The 20714-nt window shown below is 41.7% G+C and overlaps 1 protein-coding gene across 5 annotated transcripts in view; it reads right to left on the reverse strand.

The window, feature by feature from the left end:
- LOC128758496 (receptor tyrosine-protein kinase erbB-4-like) overlaps window positions 1–19418 on the reverse strand; it is a 225157-nt gene extending 205739 nt beyond the window's left edge. For 4 of the 5 annotated variants that reach the window (XM_053864526.1, XM_053864491.1, XM_053864500.1 and 1 more), the window contains exon 1: window positions 19161–19418. In XM_053864526.1, the coding sequence (XP_053720501.1) occupies window positions 19161–19224 (64 nt within the window). In that variant the 5' untranslated portion in view covers window positions 19225–19418. The remainder of the gene's footprint in view (window positions 1–19160) is intronic. The other variant, XM_053864510.1, reaches the window with a different exon arrangement.
- Window positions 19419–20714: the final 1296 nt, after the last annotated feature.

The following is a 20714-nucleotide window of genomic DNA, read 5'->3' on the forward strand; positions in this document are numbered from 1 at the left end:
CTGACCTGCCGTCAAAAGCACTTGGCTAATTAGGACAAGCTGCTAATGACACCTCATCCTGAGCCCCGGTGAATGTGGTGCGGAAGGAAGCAAGGTGAGTCAGGTTCATCATCAGTCCTGAGTTTCGACAAAAGCAGCTCTGAAACATTCCGTGTGATGCCTGCAGACTTTCACAACACCTTGGCAGACAGCTGGCCCGCCGCCGCCGCCGCTTCCTGTCATCACTGGGATTATCATCCCTGTCAGTCACAAGCCCCGCCCCCTGAGGGGAGCCATGATCAGCCAATTAGTGCGGGGGGAGAAACCAAACGTGGCTTCAACCACATGCAAATTGGATAAAAATTACCTTATTAAGAGAGTTATGTTGAAAAGAAAAAAACAAAGTTACAAGAATACAGTTCTGGGGAGATACAATGTGAGTGCATGTATTTCTCCGCAGCAGTGAAAGGTCACGTCATAGGAGGAAGCCTCTTCTCACACACACACATCTATGCAGCCGTGTAAGAGACAGGAAAGCAGACCGTTTTGTGAAAACAATGTGACACCAACGCCCTCTTTTACAGAGTGATCAGCATCAGACTCTGACTCCTCTGACCACGCAGGGGAGTCTGTGAAAGCACAAATATAATCAGCTCCTCCAAACACTTCAGATTTTCTCAACAATAAATTCAGATCAGTGATGTCCTCTCAGTCCATTCAATGCTGCAACAGTGATGAAACTGAAAAGCAATAGCACCTCAGGTAAACCTCATTATCACTCCGACTATAGCCATTATTTCCATACTTTTGCGATCCCTTCTTCGTAATAAGTCTTTCAATCACGACACAGGGGTGATCGTTGAGTACAAAGGAACAAGCTTTCAGAGGAACACATTCCTTGGTATGAAATTCAGACAGGGAAAAGGATGAAACGAAAAGTTCAAGCTCAATGGGAGCCATTTAAATCTCCTTCTCTACTTCACCGGGGTGAGAGTTGTAGCTGCAGTGAGAGCAGAGCTACGATACTTTCTCAAGACAGTCCAGGATTTTGTTCTTCTTTGCGAAAAACAAAACAAAAAAATTACAAAATATACACTGGGAAAACTCTCATTCCTGCTCAAGAAGTAACCAGGGGCTCAGAACAAAATGGCCCAGAAAACGCGGCTGGACTGGTTGTCCTGTTCAATCTAAATAGCGAAAGATTAAACTTTCCTAACTTACTTCCTGACTCACTCTGCACAAAATGGTGGATTTCACAGCCCTTCTAAACAAGCGGGACAGTTGGTGGAACAAGGGAAGTACGGCTGTGTAGATGCTGTAGGAAGTTTCAATCATATTTGTAAGATATTCATTTGAAAATATGCCTTTGTGTTACATTTCACAAGAAGTATGAAACTGAAAGAGATACGTGACTATGAGGTGGGAATGAAGTGATGGGCTGATGAGGCTTCACGCTCTGCTCTAAAATCTTTGGATTTAAACAACCACATCAATGAAAGCTCACATCATTTTCAAACAAACGCACCATTTGGTGGGCTCTGAAAATGAGGACACTGTTTCATGAAGCCTCACAAGCTCATCACTACTGCCAGGACGGACAAGCCAGTGATCTGTGGAAGCTCAGTCACACAGGAGGGGAAGGCAGATAAGGTAAAGACCAATATTACACAATGACAGTTGGGAAACAAAGGATGCTGTTTTAGGGAGATGTGAACACAGGCTCTGGATGGTCAGAAAAAACGACCCAGGAAGAAGGAACGCACAGCAAAGGTGGGGAGGGAAAGTGCGAAGAAAGTACCAGGTGTATTGTCAGGGAAAAGGACAACAAGACTTGGTGGTGGAGTGATGGTGTTCAAAAGCAGAAGCATTTGCAGCATGTTGAATTTAAAGTGCAGAGAGGGATGCAAGTGTGAGAAAAGACAGAAGACGTGCATTCATGAATGATTTTGAATTACAGAAAGAGTAAGACAGAGGTGGTCGATCCACTTGTTTAGGAAAATAGCATGGAAGACGTGAGGGCAGCTCTGAAGAGGACGGAAACCGGGAAGATGAAGTGTTCAGGAGAGAGTGCAGTGAATTGTCTGACAGGATGGTCTCCAGGGTCTGAGCAGCCAGGGGATTAGTCTCCATGGCAACTGACCCCAACCTTTGAGCTGCCAGGAGCCCCCTAATCTGGTACGTTTACCGGGATAAACAGAGACCCAGTTTTTTCCAGCAGTTGCTGGTCAATGCCTGTTAATCGGTGTAATTTGTCACCATATACTGATCCATATACCACTCTTATCTTGCAGTGATAAAGATGTAGGAAACAGTTGTTGGGGCCAGGCTAGGTCAGTATGAAATAAGTGAGCCACACAGTGACTCATGCCAGGTTTGCCTTGTAGTGCTGTACGAGGAAGTCAGCTCAACACAGAAGCACATGAGAGTTGAGCAGGACATGTACGAGGACAGTGAGAGAGTGGAGTGGTGTCTTCCCACTTGTCTGCTTTTCTTGCGGTCAGACTGAAGACAATAATAATAAAATAATAGTTGAAATATGCGTGGGATTTGGTGCTTTACCATCTTGGAATGAACTTTCAGCTTTGCTCGTAAGAGAATGCATTTTGTGCTGAATTCTATTAACTTCTTCCTTTGTTCTGGCAGTTTCCTGACGCTGCTTTTTGTTGTTGTTGGTTCACACGGTTTCCTTTTTTTTGACTCAGAACCCCCGCCATCATTGTGGCAATCTTTTCTGTCACATCCTTCCTTTGATTTTGCATTTCCCACGTTTCTGATTGAATCACTTTCTCCATGCTCTCGATTTTCGTGTTTGGCTCTTCGACTTCTTTATCTCCATCATCGCACTCTTCCTCCTCATTGATGGTTTCTTCCAGGGGACTTGCTTGCAAGTCTGAGTCCAGCGAAGAAGCCAGTGTTAAATTAAATATTTTGCGATTTTTTGTGTTAGGGAGTCTCTCCTCCTGCTATAATTTTTGAAAATGGATGTGATAAATCTTTGTTTCAGCACAATGGAACTGGCTGTTTGTGACTGTCAAATGCGATGCCTTTGATGCTTTATAAATGTAGCAGGATTTTACTTTGTAATTATTGCTGTACGTTCAGTGAGACCAAGAGACACTCTGGAAGTTCTCCTGTGCTCCTCCTCCGCTGGAAGTGAGGGCTTATTTAAACGGCAAGTGACAACGTCCAAACTGTCAATTATAGTGATTTTATTCCCCAAATGTCTCTCTTCGAATTATTTTCCGAGCACTGATCATGAAATAACATGATACTGATCCAAAAATATCTTTGTCCTGCTGGCAGCTCTGAGCCTCCGTAACAGCTGGAGATCAACGACAGCTAAACAGTTGACCTGCGATGGAACATTATCAGCCATTTTTGATGGCGTGACAGAGGAGGACAACTTCCTGTAAAACTGTCAACAAATCATGTCAGACACTGACATAAATGTTGATGATATGCCAATTAGCTCTGGCATTTAAATACTTAAAATATTATTTTGCTTTTTTTATCTAGTTCAGTCCAACTCTTTAGTCATTTTTTTTACTTAAAAAAAAAATAAAAATCTGACTATATTCAGACACTCATCAGATAAATTCCCCTTTAAGCCCTTGAATAAGAGCAGCACCAAAACAGCTCTTAAAATAATAAAAATAGATTAAATGTAATGCTCTGAAATCACAAATGGGGCATTTTGCATTAGTTTAAAATGGCAGCATCTCAAACACAGTCTCCTGGTTGATTCAAAAGTAATGAAAATGTCAATAATTCCATCAATGACTAAGATTGTGTGAAAGCATTTCAGCGGAACATTGGGTGCGTGCGAGTCTCAAGTGCTTTTCCTCGCAGATAAATTCCAGCACGAAGCTGTTGAATGAGACTTCAGAGCAGCCTGGACACTGTTCCGACATCTTGGTGAAACGAAACACCAGCGCAGCAGACAGCAGAGGCAACAGTTGCTGGCGTGACAGCACCCATGGGGTGACCTAAAGAGTCAACACCACTCTAGATTTTTTGGGGAGGAAGAGGGAACATACAAAATGTATCACAAGCAAGTTGTTGCAACACAACGAAAAATGATAAATACTCAACTGACTGCACAAATGCTACACTTGTCCTCAACAACATGAAAAAACATTGATGTGTCTTGGTCATTTAGCTAAGAAGCTGGATGTCTGGGACATCGCAGGTTATTGCATGAGGAACATGAGAGATTACATGTCTCAGTTGTCCTGAAATGCCTGTGTATTCCCCACATCAGTGCTGGTACTGCCCTGGACAAAAGGCCGACTTCAATGCTCTCGCTGGTGAAACTTGAACCACTTGTAACAACTTAAAGGACACTCTCTTGGTTTTTATTATTCTAAAATCTTTGGATTTAAACAACCATTGCAATGAGACCTCCCATCATTTTTAAACCAAAAGTGCCATCTGGTGGGCTCTGGAAATAATGACGCTGTTTCATGAAGCATCATCTTTTTATGAGTGGAGCATAAATGAAAACGAAAACTATTAACCTTTCAAATTCATTTGTTTCCATCCCCAAGATTCATGTGAACACATGCAAAACCAAACACACACAGGCTTGTCAGGGTAATTCATCAGAACATGGACACTGACAGTCTCAAGCGTGGCGTCGTGCGTGCGTGCAGTGCGCGGAGGCTCTTGGAGCATAATGAAGAGCGCAATTAAACGCACACTTATGGGCTTGCATGGCGGGCTGTGTTTCCGCCTCTGACTCTTTGGGCATGGTCATATCCAGAAGCGTCCTTGGCCTAAACCAGTCCGGCTCTTACTCACGCACGTGCCTGCACTCTCCAACAGACGCACAAACACATTAGGGCCAGGACTTCAACGTGTCACTGCATGATGGACAGTAAATGAGATTGCACTGATGGACGGAAATTTAAGTTTGAAAAACTTCAAAACAGAAGCACAAAAAATGCATTTCACGCCCTCTTCACTCATGACTGGAGCACTTCCACCCTGATGTTTGTGCTAATGTCTACACACTCAACTTAAACTTGTTCATTCTGGTATGCAATGCAATTAACACGCAAAAGAGTAATTATTTATATATATATATATATATATATATATATATATATATATATATATATATATATATATATATATATATATATATATATATATATATATATATATATGTATATATAATTTTTTTTTTTTTTTTTTTTTTCCAAAGCAAACTAATATATTTTTAGTTTATGTGTCAGGTTGTCTATAGGCCAGAGATTGCCATCCAGTGTGCTCTGAAAAGGAGGCTCCAGTTTCACCAGCCCCACAACTGTAGTAAACTACTTGACATGTGTGAGAATTTATCGGATAGTAAAAACAACGACGTGAAGCATCAATATCTTGTGGAAGTTGTGTTCTTTTCTGAGACAATAGGGATCACTTGAAGAGCACCAACCTCGTGATATGACACTGGCACAAAGGTAAAACCATGCATGACGCGACTAACTGCAACATATACGTCCATGTAAGGGGCAGGAAATGTGGAGCAGCAGCCCTCTGAAGAAACACTTGAGCAAGGTAAACAGTAGATTACACTGTCCATCGGTGCGACCGCGCTGAACATGTGGTCTGATGCAAATGAGGTTTGCTGCCTCCCTCCTAATGGAACCTTTTGATCTGTGGCTAATTCAGCTAATTAGCAGCACAGTTTTCTCAACAGAATGTTTGCTGCCGCGTGAGTGTCCTTTAAGTAACTACCCTGTGCCGGCTGGCATTTAAAAGAGCTTTCATGAGGAAAAGGGAAGCAAATCTTCCTCCTTTATCAGCGGCAGAGAACAGACAGGTGCGCTGTAAAAGGTAATAACAGAGGAACAGATGCTCATTATACAGGCCAAGGCCTGGAAACGCACACTTCCATAGAAGTACACGTTTATCATGTTAACTTCTATCCATCTATCTATCTATCTATCTATCTATCTATCTATCTGTCTGTCTGTCTGTCTGTCTGTCTGTCTGTCTGTCTGTCTGTCTGTCCGTCCGTCTGTCCGTCCGTCCACCTACCTATCTATCTATCTATCTGTCTATCTATCTATCTATCTATCTATCGATCTATCATTCTATCTATCTATCTATCTATCTATCTATCTATCTATCTATCTATCATTCTATCTGTCTGTCTGTCTGTCCGTCTACCTATCTATCTATCTATCATCTATCATCTTTCTATCTATCCATCTATCTATCTATCTATCTAACTATCTATCATTCTATCTGTCTGTCTGTCTGTCCGTCTACCTATCTATCTATCTATCATCTATCTATCTATCTATCTATCATTCTATCTACCTATCTATCTATCTATCTATCTATCATCTTTCTATCTATCTATCTGTCTATCTATCATTCTATCTACCTATCATTCTATCTATCTATCTATCTATCTATCTATCTATCTATCTATCTATCTATCTATCTATCTATCATCTATCTATCTATCTATCTATCTATCTATCTATCTATCTATCTATCTATCTATCTATCTATCATTCTATCTACCTATCTATCTTTCTATCTATTTATCTGTCTATCTATCATTCTATCTACCTATCATTCTATCTATCTATCATTCTATCTACCTATCTATCTATCTATCTATCTATCTATCTATCTATCTATCTATCTATCTATCTATCTATCATCTATCTATCTGTCTATCTATCATTCTATCTACCTATCATTCTATCTATCTATCTATCTATCTATCTATCTATCTATCTATCTATCTATCTATCTATCTATCTATCTATCTATCTATCTATCTATCATGGCATGCAATAGGGCATAAATCATTCAAAACATTGCAGTTTTCCGCTGAACTAGCTGCTTTATGACAGTACATCTGTAAAAAATAGAATCTTTCAGAATGTCATCACCACTCAATACTGTATTGTTTTGTTTTGGCCAGCTATGATGCTCACTCAATCCAGGCGAGGTTTACAATTCAATGTCATCGAAAAAGTAAAAAAAACATCTATTAAAACAAGATGTGGACATTCTAAACGTAGAGGGACGATATTCACACTGCTGTAATTCAGCTTGAACCCCATCAGAACTGGTCATTATTTGCGATCTGCAGTAAAGTGGAGATCAAAGCAGCTTAGTCTAATTAACAACAAAGCTCAGCAGAGATTTACGTAGACGGCAGAAGTTGGCAGAAAAGGCGGCGGAAGCGTGTCTGAAGCACGGTGTTAAAATGGACTGGTGCTCTGCTCACATGCCTCCAGTCAGCCCGAAGAGCCGGCATCCTATCTCAGACACCCGCGCACACCAACACACACACACACAATCCCGTCCACAAAAGCCAATGACAATGTCGCCTCCGGTGACTGCAGCAGCTAATGTGACCGGGTCGCATGCACAAGCCAAGGTGCGGCGCCTCTCAGATGGTGTGCGCTAATTAAGCGAATTAGAGAATCACAAAAGCAGATGGTGCGACAAGAGGAAGAGACAAATAGCCACAATTCCACGTCGCTCTGACCATGTAGCCTGCAGGGTATGAAGTGCTTCCGCTCCTCTCCCTCTGACTGCTTCTTCATTACCAGACAATCTCACTGCACTGGTGTAGCCCTCTGCCGTGTTATCTTCATTCCTCTCTGTGCCCAGTGCTCCAGCTGTTTTCCTGCGTCACATGCATCACAGGTGGAGATCACGCTCACCCCGAGGAAAATGAGTGCTCCTTGTGTGAAGGAGGATGAAATATGACTGCCTGCGTGAGGAGCGGCCGTGGATGTAATACATGTGCTGGTGTAGGACATGCTCTGTTATCAGGAGCCTAATTCACATTGCTATGTTTTGCACTGCTTGCTTTGTGCCTGTGCAAATTGTGTGGCTACCCTATATATATATATATATATATATATATATATATATATATATATATATATATATATATATATATATATATATATATATATATATATGTGTGTGTGTGTGTGTATATATGTGTGTGTGTGTGTTAATGGTAAAAGAATATTTTCAACAAGAAGCCACATTTTTCAATTTGAATGAATTTGGTATATTTCTGAATCAAATGATGGACCCATTCATACATTTAAAGAAAAAAAATATGGTTTATTACAATAGCACAATAAAGCACAATGGTGGCTATATTCAAGTTTTTATATCACCTTATTTAAACTAAAGCTCTTTTAATGTCTTGGAAATATTTCTATAAGAATTTCAATTTTATAATTTCAATTTCAATTTCAACTACATTCAGAGTAGTGGAAACACTGGCCATTGTGTAGCGAAAAACCTCCCTGAACAAAAGCAAACAGACTGTTTTTGTTTGCTTTTGTTCAGGGATTCCTCCATGTTTGTTGTTGTTGTTGTTATCATCCTAGCTGCCACGTGTCTTGTGCATCAGTGTGATCAGTGGACCAGGAACTCCTGCACTTACAAAGGTTCCCTGTTGTCTGGAGAGCAAACTGTTATATTAAATTAAATTATTGTATATTATAGATATAGATAAAGTATAGATATATATAGATATATATCTATATAGATATAGATATAGAAAAATGAACCATTAAATCATTGTATTAATTTATTGTATATAACTCTTCAAGGAGGCAAAAAAAAACAAAAAACAGAAAAACCTTGCAGAACGCAGCAACGATTCTGTTTGATAAACCACTGATATTTAGCCTGTGTGGGATGATAAAAGCATTAGCATTGATGCGCCGGCTCCCTATGGCCACTTGATCATGTAAACATTCGCTGAACAGTTCCGTATTGATTAATTCCTCGAAAGTGTTAGAGGACCTGTCAGCAGATTAACTTTTATTGGATGTGACTGAGGACCTGGATCATTTCATTTCACTCAAATGGATTTGAGGCTTTGCTCCAAGTGGAAAACCTCAAGAATCCATCAGTAAGTGCTATGACCGACCACAACAATGGGCTCTGTGAGAGCAGCGTCTCAAAGGTTCACTGCCTCAAGTCAAAACATGATGTGAAGGTCTTTCGAAGGACTTTCCTTTCAAATTGGAGCATGTTGTCACGGCAGGCAGCGCTCAGGTCTACCTGCGGCTTGAATTACACCGTGGCTAAAATGCTCAAATATCGTTTTAGGCTAGTCATTTCTGTTTCAGTTACAGCTGGGATGGTCCTGTAAGCGTTCCCATTAATGTTGGGATACAGCGTCACTGATTCCAATAAACAAACATGGAGGTCAGAACACGGTTGGTTAAATGCTTAAATGACACGTCTGCTGTCACTGTAATAAAAAAATAAACCATAAAAACAATGATGCGATGGTAAATGAAATCATGAGTTGGTCTCAGCTTGGACACAGTTTTGATAATAGCAAGACAACATGCCCTCTTTAGTCAAGAAAGTGGGACAATGAATTCCTGCTGCACTTCATTACCACTTGACATACATGACACACACGGCTGCATAGCTCACTCACTCACACACAAACAGCGCCACGGCCCGCGTGGCCAGAGTTGATTAATTGGAGTGTTCAGCGGCGGTGATGGCTGCTCTCCTCGGAGATAACACACTGTCGCCCGTACTGCACCTTAACCCCTGCTGGACACACACGGAGACGGCGCAGCACACACATTCTGTCTTCGGTTGTCATGGAACAGGACCACCTCCCTGGCTTTCCCCACTGCCGGCGTCGTACCGCCATCTTGACACGCTGCCAGCGCGGGTTCACCTTGCCGACGGCGATCGCAGGGTGTGTTTCTGGAAACAAGCGTGCAGCGTGTGCCGCGTTCCAGTGTGAGGGTGTGCGCTTGACCCTTCGTAGGAGACAAATTCATGAACCAGTGCCCCAAATAGAACGGACAAACAAAATAATTCTGAAGTGAACACCTTTGTCTCACTTCTCCTAAAACGTGACTCACCCTCACACACCGAAGCTCAGGCAAACTTTCCATCACTGTCTGTTTTATGCTGCTTTAAACCTGACAAAGCACTGGCCATCTTTCTGCAGGACTGCAAGGTGACACTCGCCTTACTATATAACAAGGTTGTGAACAAACTGTGCAAAAAGGACAAGAAAAAGGCTCCTCTATTCCAGGTATTCTTGAGTGCGCAGTAGCACACAGCTCCTCTCACCCGCACGTTTTTTTCCTTAACCATCTCCTCTACCGCTCTTTGTCTTTCCCTTCGCCGATACACACGCACCAAGCCACACACACACTTATTCCCCTTCTCTCTGTATTCCCTCCCTCCCCAGTCAGCTGTCACATCTGCCACTTTCTCGCGCCCGCTCATTTATTACAGGTCGCCGTTGCAGGAGGGGCCATTTAAAACGGACAGCATCGCACAACGACACACACCAATTAAACATGCAACAAGAGCAAAGTAACTTAAGCCACAGTTGTATCGATAACCTTCAGCCAGGGATACAAGCACGTGGAAGTTGCTTGGCTCATTCTCCTTCTTCTCACTCAACCATTTGTCCTCAAGGATGAATGTGTCATGTCTCGGAGCACAAAAGGGGCCTCTTAATGATTTGAGATGAATAAAATATGAATTTATTGGAAGTACTCGTTCATATCATATTTTTGTTCACAAAAAATGTAGGGTAGCTGATATCGGCATCGGCCCGACGTCAGACTTGAATACTGGTACTTTGCTCATTGAATGGCCAGCAGTACCACAAAACAGATTGGACTTTACGGCAGTGTGCAGTATTTGAATGGCAGTTTATGACAATTTTGTAAAATGTTGTACTGCAGTGAAAGTTATGACCGTCACCCATTAAAAACATACTACGGAATGTTGTTCAAATAACGACATGTATGGAAAAGAAAAACTCAAAGTAACTTAAAGTGTAATGGTGTAAGTACTCGGTATCAGTATCATTCAGTACTTAAATGCAAGTACGACTACACTACAAGTTTTGGAAAAGAACTGGTATCGGTGCATTCCTGGAAAAAATATTAATATTAAGAATATTAAGAATATTCTTAATATTAAGAAAATGAAGTTAAGGAATCTCAAGACAGATGACAATGTTGTGTTGTGTGAGATTTGATAACTGCAGGAAAAAAGTGAATATGGCCATCACATTTCTTCCCTTAAAGCTTCATGACTTCATGACCTTGCACGATGGCAAGACAGAGAGTGAACACAAAAACTCTCAACACTTTATAATAGTCAGCCCTCAGCTATGGCAGGATAGTGTTGATGACTGAGAACAGGGGTCTTTGAACAGCTAGGATCATACTGCAGGACTTGCTGTGTGCTTAACAACTGGCGTGTTTTTGTTTTTATCTGGCTGATAATCAGCTGATTTTGGATGCTGTTTTCCACTCAAATATCCAGGAAACTTTGCACCTCCTCATCAGACCAACGTGAACCCTTTGCCGCTGTCATCATTGCTGTTTTCTTTATGAATGGGTCACACCGGTTGCGTCACAGTTGACGTTTCCCGCGTTGAATGGACAACTACCCTAGTGACTCTGAGTCAACACCTCTCACCTTGGCATTCTGAGGAAGTGTACCGTGCTCAGCAGCAGCTGGTTTGCAATCTGGGCTTGGAGCCGAAGCACGGCAGACTTACCATAGGATAACAAATCGATCGAACAGATGCTTTGTATACTAACAACTCGGTTGAGCTTTTATTACAAGTAAACACTGAACTACAAATTCAGAGACATGAGAGAGTGAATTTGTGTTAATACTTGGGATGTGCCGATACCGATAACAGTATTATTACTCACACCCGAGGACTACGATGTTCTCTGTGATATTCTGTGGATGTAGCGCCTTTTTACGAGGCTGTCTACTTTCACGCAAATGAGGCTGCTCGCTGGTTTGACTAGTACTGTACGCAGGGAGGGCATGGTGGCTCTGCTCTCCAGACCACCAAGGATAGTTCAGACGGGAAATCATCCCATGAAAAGTCACTAGAATCCAGAAAAATGTGGTAATAAAACACTATGTGTTAGATATCATTCATATTTTACTGTAAAAGAGCAACTGGAACATGACGACATGGACTGCAGTGACGTGCAGTGACACATCCAACACCAAAGCCGAGCGTGCTAGAGTTTATGATTGCAGTTTTGACTGTACTTTTAACACAAGAATCTCAACAGCCGACACTGTTGGTGTGATTAGATCCACCCGTGTGTCTGTCCCTGGTGAGATTGGCGACACGCTGTCATTGATCAGCTGATATACGACCCGCTCCAGCTGCTGCGAGTGATTTTTTTTTCCTTTTTAATCAGTGTTTTAAACATTTTTAATTCAAGAAAATGCATCAGTAGTGACAGAGACCTGGATTTTATCTGATGAAAATACACAGACACCAGTCTGGTATTCTCAAATTTATTCACTCTAGGACCCAGTTTCAAAAAGATCGGACTGAAAACGGCCACATAACTTGTGCGGATCAAATTTAGCACCTTTCTTATCCTGACCAGAATGAAGGCAATATACAGTGTTATCTGCAACAGGAAGCTTAAAAGTGGAAAGAGCATAGGAGCAGATTGATGATGACCATCACAGAGTCCTCGAACAAATTGGCATGCATAGTTGCATAGTTAAAATAGGCAGCGGGCATCTTGAATTCCACATGTGTCTCCGTTACAGCCACACGGCTCATGAAAGACAAGTATGTGAGAGCAAATGTGCAGAGGGAAGGAGAATGGAGGAAATAAAAAGGTGATAAAAAAGAGAAATAAGCGCTGCCAAGGGGAACGACACATTAAAGAGTACAGAAAAAAAAAAAAATCTAAACAATGGCAAGAGGCATTAAAGGTCGGGAACAGGAAGAGAGAGTGTGGTGTCGAGGCTTTGGACTGGATACAGACAAGCGGCCTTGATGGCCGGTTGAAGTCAAACCAAAGTTGCACTGCTGCGTGACGGTTTCCTGCTTCTCATGCTTGTGTGGATGCTTTTATGTGTAGGAAGTCCCTCCGTCGCAGGATGGAGGCATTTGTCTCTGAGTGGAATTACAAGTGGCAGACTGAACAAACCCTCCAGTGGTCTAGAAGAAACGGAGCAGAGGGAGGAAATAAGAATTTCCTATTCCTTTCCTTTCTCTGTTTCAAATAAATGGGAGGCTGAACTCTCAGCAAACACAGAAGACTTTCAATTCGCTGAAGGTTCTAGAGCAACTCCGGCTCTGTCCGTGCGAGGTACTGTCAAAGTTATTTAAGAGGACACCACTGCCAAGCTTCCAACACAGGAATGGTGAATGTAACTCTCACCATGAGTTGGCAATGGATGTCTCAGTGTGACCAATGCTATCCTGCTCATCACAGGCAGCCTGTAGTTCAAACGCCGTTTGAAAACGCAAACTGAGTCAGAGCCGGGTGATTAACAGAAGCCAATAAAGTCAGAGCTTGGCAGCCAACGTCATGCTAATCAGAGGAGAGAAATGGATGTTTTCCTTCCCATGCTGTGCAGTTGTGAGTGTGCGTGTAAATATTTGAGCGGCTCACGAGCGCAGAGAACAGAAGCTTCTCTGTGACGGCTGGCGAGCAAAACTAAATGTCAAGGAAACAGGCTTTTTGACGTCTCCGGGTTGCTTCGAAAAAAGGAGCCAGAGAAGTGGGCGACGACAGGAACAGCATATTCTTTGTTGGGGCTGGTGCAGATAATCATCAGACTGCTGATTCAGTGGGAGAGTAGAACCATGACAAGCTGTGTGCTGCTGTCTTGAGCCTGGGAAAAGCCCCGCATCACCCGTCGCATCGCACTGTCAGGCGTCGCCTCCAGGCCCGCCGAGACTGCCCGCCCCCCGACAGAGGAAACAAATAAAAGCTCACAGATCAATGTCACCCTCAATGCAGTGCCATTTTTTCTATATTGTAAAAGCATGGCGAGGAGGACTTTTAAAGGATTTTGAACTAATTTGGTATACAAAGCCTATCGCAGAATATTCGAAAGTAGTGATGGGCTCTCTCTGTTCTAAAATCTTTGGATTTAAACAACCATTTCAATGAAACCTCAGACTATTTTTAAACCGAGAGCACCATCTGGTGGCCTCTGAACATTAGGACACGGTTTCATGAAGCCTCATCAGCCCATCACTCATTCCAAATTAAAACAGTCGGAGGTATATGTAGATATGAAGCAAAAATCTAACAGTAAAAGCATGACACAGCAACTATGATACAGTTCATTCATGTTGTCATATTTTCAGTGTGATATTGAGGAAATATTAAGGATCTCTCTATATATGTTCAGATGTTTTTACAGAATGTGCAACCACTGTGTTAGACTCAGTGACTCAAAATTGTCTGAACTGAAATTAAAAGCAGGCTTTTATCCAGAGGGGCGTTTGGGGGTCCCGCGCAATATTTTCGCTGAATGTGATAAATTCTCCGCGTCTCAACCCTGCACCGGCACCGGAACCCTGGCCACCACGGACGCCATGTTTGTTTACAGGCCAAATCTTGCGGTTATTCACATCTCGCGATTTGCGACACTCGCATTTTCATTGGCCGATGCGGCATGGAAGAGCGACGATATCTGCCGGTAAGTTTAAATCTTTAAACAACTGTTTACAAAACAAACTGAAAGTCTTTTAATCCGACAAGCCTCATGGCGACACCGCTGGATGAACCCCTCAGCACTTGTGAGAACTGCGCTCTGGAGTTTATGCAGCATTTGCCCAACAACACATGAACAGCGTGTACATATTTTATATAGAAATATAGAGTTATTGCAGTCCTTTTTTCATGTAAAGGCTATAAAACATTTTCCAAACCAAATCTTTATGTGAAAAATGAAAAAGACAAGACCAACAACACTCAGCTTCTTCCTTAAGGAAAAACAGGACAGAATTGTTTTCTTGTTTAAATGTGTGAAAGTTCAGAAAACCATCACAGATTCACATCTGATACAACTCCGTGCTAGTCTTTCATCACTATATGAAGGAGGATGAACAAAACTGTTGACAAAATAGCATGTAGTAAGGGAAATAATTATTATTTTTAATTCATCAGGGTCAGTTATCTGAAGGAGAGAGTCCCATCCCTTCATCAGATCAGGAGAGCGAGGAAGAGGCTCCATCGTCACGAAAGAAGAAGGACAAGTGGATTTGATGATTTTGACTTTGCAGCTGCTTGAAAAATATACCTCCAGACCCCCAGGCGTTTCTGCACTACGAATTTGTTATTGTGGCAACATTTATGATACAGTGGTACCTCGGTTTTCGAACGTCCCGGAATTTGAACAAATCGGAGTTCGAACAAAAATTTCAAGATTTTTTGCTTCTGATTTCGAACGAAAGTCCAGAACTCGAACGCCCCAGAAAAAAACATAAAGTGCACGGACCGATCAGCTGACCCACGACGCGCTTTGTTATTGTGTATAACGCAGCCTCTGTATGCAGATGTGTCCCGTTAGCTACATTTACTGACTGTTTTTTCTTCATATTGAGGTGTAAAACCTTTCCTGTCTCCACACTGGACCGTGGTAGAGTGTCACAAGGGAGGTGCTCTCTCCACACCTCCGGGGCTGGAGCGCTCACTCCAGGGTTTGATGTCCTGTTGTCGGCTGGAGCTCAGACAAACGCCTTGTTTCAAAATCCTAGCTAAAAGCCTGATTAAACAGCAGTGCATTATTATTGATGAAATATATCTAAATGACTTTGAGTAGGGCTTACCATAAAGTCACAGCTTCATGCGGATAGTGGATTTGCATTCTTTATTTGAATTTGGAATTTCCTATACTCTTCTATAATTTCCCCAGCCAGTGTCTGGTCCATCCCCCGACACTGAAGCTTTGCCTACATCTGGTTGACTTCAGTAAAGATCTGTGGAACTTCGCCCACCCACACCTTCTGCACAGATCTATTCTTTGCAATTCAATTCCATTAAATTACATTTTGTAGTAAATATGGATGTCTGAATGAATGAATGTTTATTTCAATCCTCTGATACATTGCAACCGTGTTGTAGGACATTTGTGTAACCATTATATCACATGGCATCTTAGTTGATAATTTGCATTCAGCTCTATCAATATTTCTACTTTTATGATGCATATCCCCCAGTGATTTTTTTTAAAGACACAGGTAATAGTAAGCATAGAACTAGGAACAACAAAGTCCCGGGCCATGTTGGAATTCATCCCGGTCACATTTTGAGCTCTCAAAAGCAGGCCATGTCCAGGGAAAACAGAACGCTGTGATTGCAATCCATAACCTGCTGAGAAGCTCAGCGCAGAAATTGAACAATGCCAGAGAGGACGAGTGCTGCCTGAAGTTATACTCACTCTTGACTTTCATATTGTGAGTAGATCGTCTTCTGTCCCTCTTGACACGTGGGCCATTGTTGACACTGCGGCTATTGCTTCCATGGCGTCGCAGCCTTTTTTCTCTCTGACAGTCAGACTAAAAGGTGTTCACCTTTTTATATTACAATTTCAAAAATGTACTACGGTAATAATTTGGTTTTCGGAGGCATCACATCGCTGTGGTCACCAACCGATGAGAAAAATATCTCAGAAGATGCCAGTAGATGCTTTGGGACACCTCACAATTCTTCAGATTTACAGGGAAATAAATGACAATTTCTCACATTTGTTGCATCAGCAAAACTGCACCATGTACGGCTCAAACACAGTAACTTACTGTATATAGACGGGTGAGGAAAATGACAAGCAAGCCAGGACTTGGCTGGCTGCCATTTTGAATGAATGCATCTGGATATACTTGCAAAATGAGTACAAGCTTTTGATATTAGCTTTAGATAGCAGTGTAGACTCATTTCAAGTGTGATCGAATTCGTTCACCCCGTTCATCTGTCAAATAAGGAACTGTCGTCCTACACTGATCATATCACAAAATGCTTAATTAGCTTGTAATGAATTCTCATTTCCTCTCGATCTTCCTCAGCGAGCAGCATGAACACCAGAAGGACGGCCACCGATCTGATGGCTGTATTCAGCGGGCTCCCTATCACCCTTCTCCTTTCCTCTCTTCCCCTCCATATATATATATATATATATATATATATATATGGGTCGAACAAAATAATGGAAACACCTTAAAGCTTTTCTACCTTTAAGGTGTTTCCATTATTTTGTTTGACCCCTGGATAGATAGATAGATAGATCGATAGACAGACAGACAGACAGACAGACAGACAGATAGATAGATAGATAGATAGATAGATAGATAGATAGATAGATAGACAGACAGACAGATAGATAGATAGATAGATACGTAGGCGCAGACCAATGATAGATAGATAGATAGATAGATAGATAGATAGATAGATAGATGGATAGATGATAGATAGATAGATAGATAGATAGATAGATAGATAGATAGATAGATAGCACGACAAATGGTCTGTAAAGTAGTAACTGATATGCTCAGTAACTCTCTTTTTAGTAAAATTATTTAATCATTTATTGTGTAAAGCACTATAATAGTCTTATTCCATCCAATGTGTCCTTATCTCTCTGTCTGCGACTATAGTTATAAATGCTTTAGATGAAGTTATTGTGTGGTGTGTTTCTACCCAGAAAAAAATGAAAATCGAAAAAAAAAAAAAATTACATATATATATATATATATATATATATATATATATATATATATATATATATATATATAGAGAGAGAGAGAGAGAGAGAGAGAGAGAGAGAGAGAGATAATATCACACAATGAACAATATCCATTTCACCTACTTGGCCATTATATAGAGGTGATGCCAACCACTGGCATCAAACTTTCTACAATCTACCGCTCTGAAAAAACAAAAAAATAATAACATTGGTTTCCTCTAAACCCAAAGTCACGTTATATAGTATCGAGATATCTGGCATGGATATCTAGATATGAAGTTTTGTTGATTCTTTTTTTTTTTTTTTTTTCATCTCAAACCAGTTAATTGTAGTTCTTATCAAGTGTTTATTAACCAGCTATTGTTGTAAAAAAATAGATTTTGATTTTACACCATGAATCACTGATAAAAATTGATGACAGTGTTGCAGGAACCATGTTTACAAATATCAGTAACTTGTGATTTTTACCTGTGTATATGTTACTGTAACTTCCTCTGCACCAAAGAATGAGTCAGACGGAACAAACAAGATGTCATTTGACGATGAAATGACACTGGTATAACCTTAGTTTCATTTGTAATTGATGATATTTTTTAGCTCTGTGATATCACCTTAATAGATTAATCTCAGATAGATGTTCTCTGCCTTCCATGCTGACTATCAACCAAGAGGCACAGACCACATGTGTCTGCCCGATTTGCATCACAAATACCAAGTGTGTATGCACTGGGAATAAAAAGCGCATCCCTCCACCCGTACTGCTGCCTGCCCATCCACTCCAGTTTGATGGGCAGCGTTTCAAGCCTTCTCAGCGTGGGTGTCTTTTGAGTCCAGCCCTGCAGGATCTACCTGCTGCTGGGCCAAAAGCCCAGCCTGTCCTTGGAGGTGGTGGGAGAAAGGGACCTAAGGACACCTGGACCACATGCTCACCTTGTTTCCTCTTTATCCCGCACACAACAACTTCTCCACATGAGAGACAAACATCCGAGTGAATCAAGGCAAAACAGCATTTTCAATGGTGTGAAAACCTCCGCAGTAATATGATGAATGTATTTATTATGATGCATCAAAATTGAGGTGCATGCAAGTGTAAGTGTTCTGTCATGCCATGTGGGCAACCAGCGTAATTGATATATGTCCTTCCTGACTTACTTGAATTAATAAAATGAATTTATTTAAGTAAGTCAGGAAGATCACAGGTTAACCCTTGGATATTAACCTTATGTTCTTCATGACTTTCAACACGCATCCTGCATCAGGTAAATAATTTGAAAGCGGGAAACAAATTGACAGCAAATCATATTGAGTGAGATCGACCACAATGTTTGTGAGTCGCGAGTGGTATAGAAAGATGAGACGATCTTCCTTTTAAACACAACACAGAGCAGCTATGGTGAAAGATGTGAAGCTGAAGTGACACAAGTTTAGGATGTAAATCGCGATAAGAGTATGGCAAAAGTAATGATTCCCAACTCGTGGAATTTTGGATGGAAGTCTGTGCGTCACCGCATCTTCCGACAGCACAAACAACTGCCAGAAAAACAAGACGCTTTCAGGGAAGGTGTGTGTTTAAGTCCCAAACGCGGGACATGTGTGTTTCAGGATCGCAATGTCAGCGTGAGGAGAATTTCACTCAGCATCCCGCCACTCACCTGACTGCGCTGCGCTCGTCCGAAACACCAGCAAAGTGGTGAGTACGCAGACGGAGAACTTCATCTTCAGTGGAAGAAACGCGACAGGAGTCCTGTCTGTCAACTTACATGTCCAAAGAAAATATCCCACAAATTTGGAGGAAAAAAAAACAACGTGTCAACTCTCTGTGATGTCCGCTCCTCTCGGGTCTGTTTTGGGGCTCGTTTGCGCAGCGGAAAGCTGGTGGTGACCGGCGCGCTCCCGGATCCAAACACTATCCTGAGAGTCTCACACAGCCATGGAGCCGGTGCCTGGGTGGGGGGAGAGGGGGTGTTGCTGGCTGTGGTCTATGGTCTGTGCCCGCCTCCGGAGTGTGATTGACACCTCACTGTGTCTGTGGAAACGGCCACACTTAACATCAGGAGGCTATTATTTTGGCATAACGTCGACTTCCCTTCAGCGCCTCTGAAGGGCTATCAACTCTCCTCAGGCTGTCGGCCAGAAATGAAAAAAAAAAAAAAAACATCAGTACTTTCTTTCCGACATCACTCTGTTTTTTTTTTTTTGTTTTTTTTTAACATTTCCAAATAGTTTGAAGGTCACACCCTCGCGAAATGATTGGGTCGGGCAGCTGTTGAAGACAATAGCATACGGAAACATGCCTTGCTCAACCCTTGTAAACCAGTCGGGAGATGACCTGCGTGTCTCGTGTCACCGGAGCTACCACCCAGTCAGGACAGATGCTGAGCGTTACACTGACACAACATCCCTTCTACAACCTGTTGTCTCATGGGTGCTTTATGTCAGCGCACACACAGGACTGTGAGAGCCGAAGGGACCACAGACCTTAGCTGACTGAATATAGCAAGACAGTCCTAAATTCACAGAGTGTCTTACTAACAGAAGCGTTTTGGGAGAAGCATTTTTTTGTCCGGGAGCAAACACGAAACAAAACCCAAAAGCCTGAAACCATATCAGAGCTCCCTGGCTTCACAGCAGATCCAAATAACCAACCTTAAACCAAACAATGCCTCGACCATGCTGGACTTAAACCACCATAACAAGTCTTGCTAACGGAACTAACTGAAGCACAAAATCGCTCTCATAAGGGATTAGTTCAATACCAGAATATACAGAATATAGCAGAATATACAAAAGCTGCACAAACTGGTGTGTGGGTTATTGAATATGTTATTGGAATTTAACTAGAAATGAATAATAATAATCATAAATGTATTCCCAAAATATGAATATAAAAAATGTCATTTGTGCATAAATAAATAAATCTGTATCGACTCCCGGCGGATTGGAGAACCTTGGACATGGCTCATATACACTGTATTGTACTGTATGTAACACAAAAATGTGTTCAAGTCCTTCAAATGTCAAGACATGAAATGATGACTGCAAACATGTTTGGCTGAAGGGAGGATGTCAGTCACTAAGGTTTTATTTCATGTGTTGTTTTCAGGGTGCCATAGAATATAATGGTCATAGTAAATAAAAGTGATCAACATGGATTGCTTTGTCGATTTCTTTTTAGAACTCTACCGGTGCTGCTGGACTGGCGGCAA

Source organism: Synchiropus splendidus, chromosome 1 (assembly GCF_027744825.2).
Source record: "Synchiropus splendidus isolate RoL2022-P1 chromosome 1, RoL_Sspl_1.0, whole genome shotgun sequence".
Lineage (NCBI taxonomy): Eukaryota > Metazoa > Chordata > Actinopteri > Syngnathiformes > Callionymidae > Synchiropus > Synchiropus splendidus.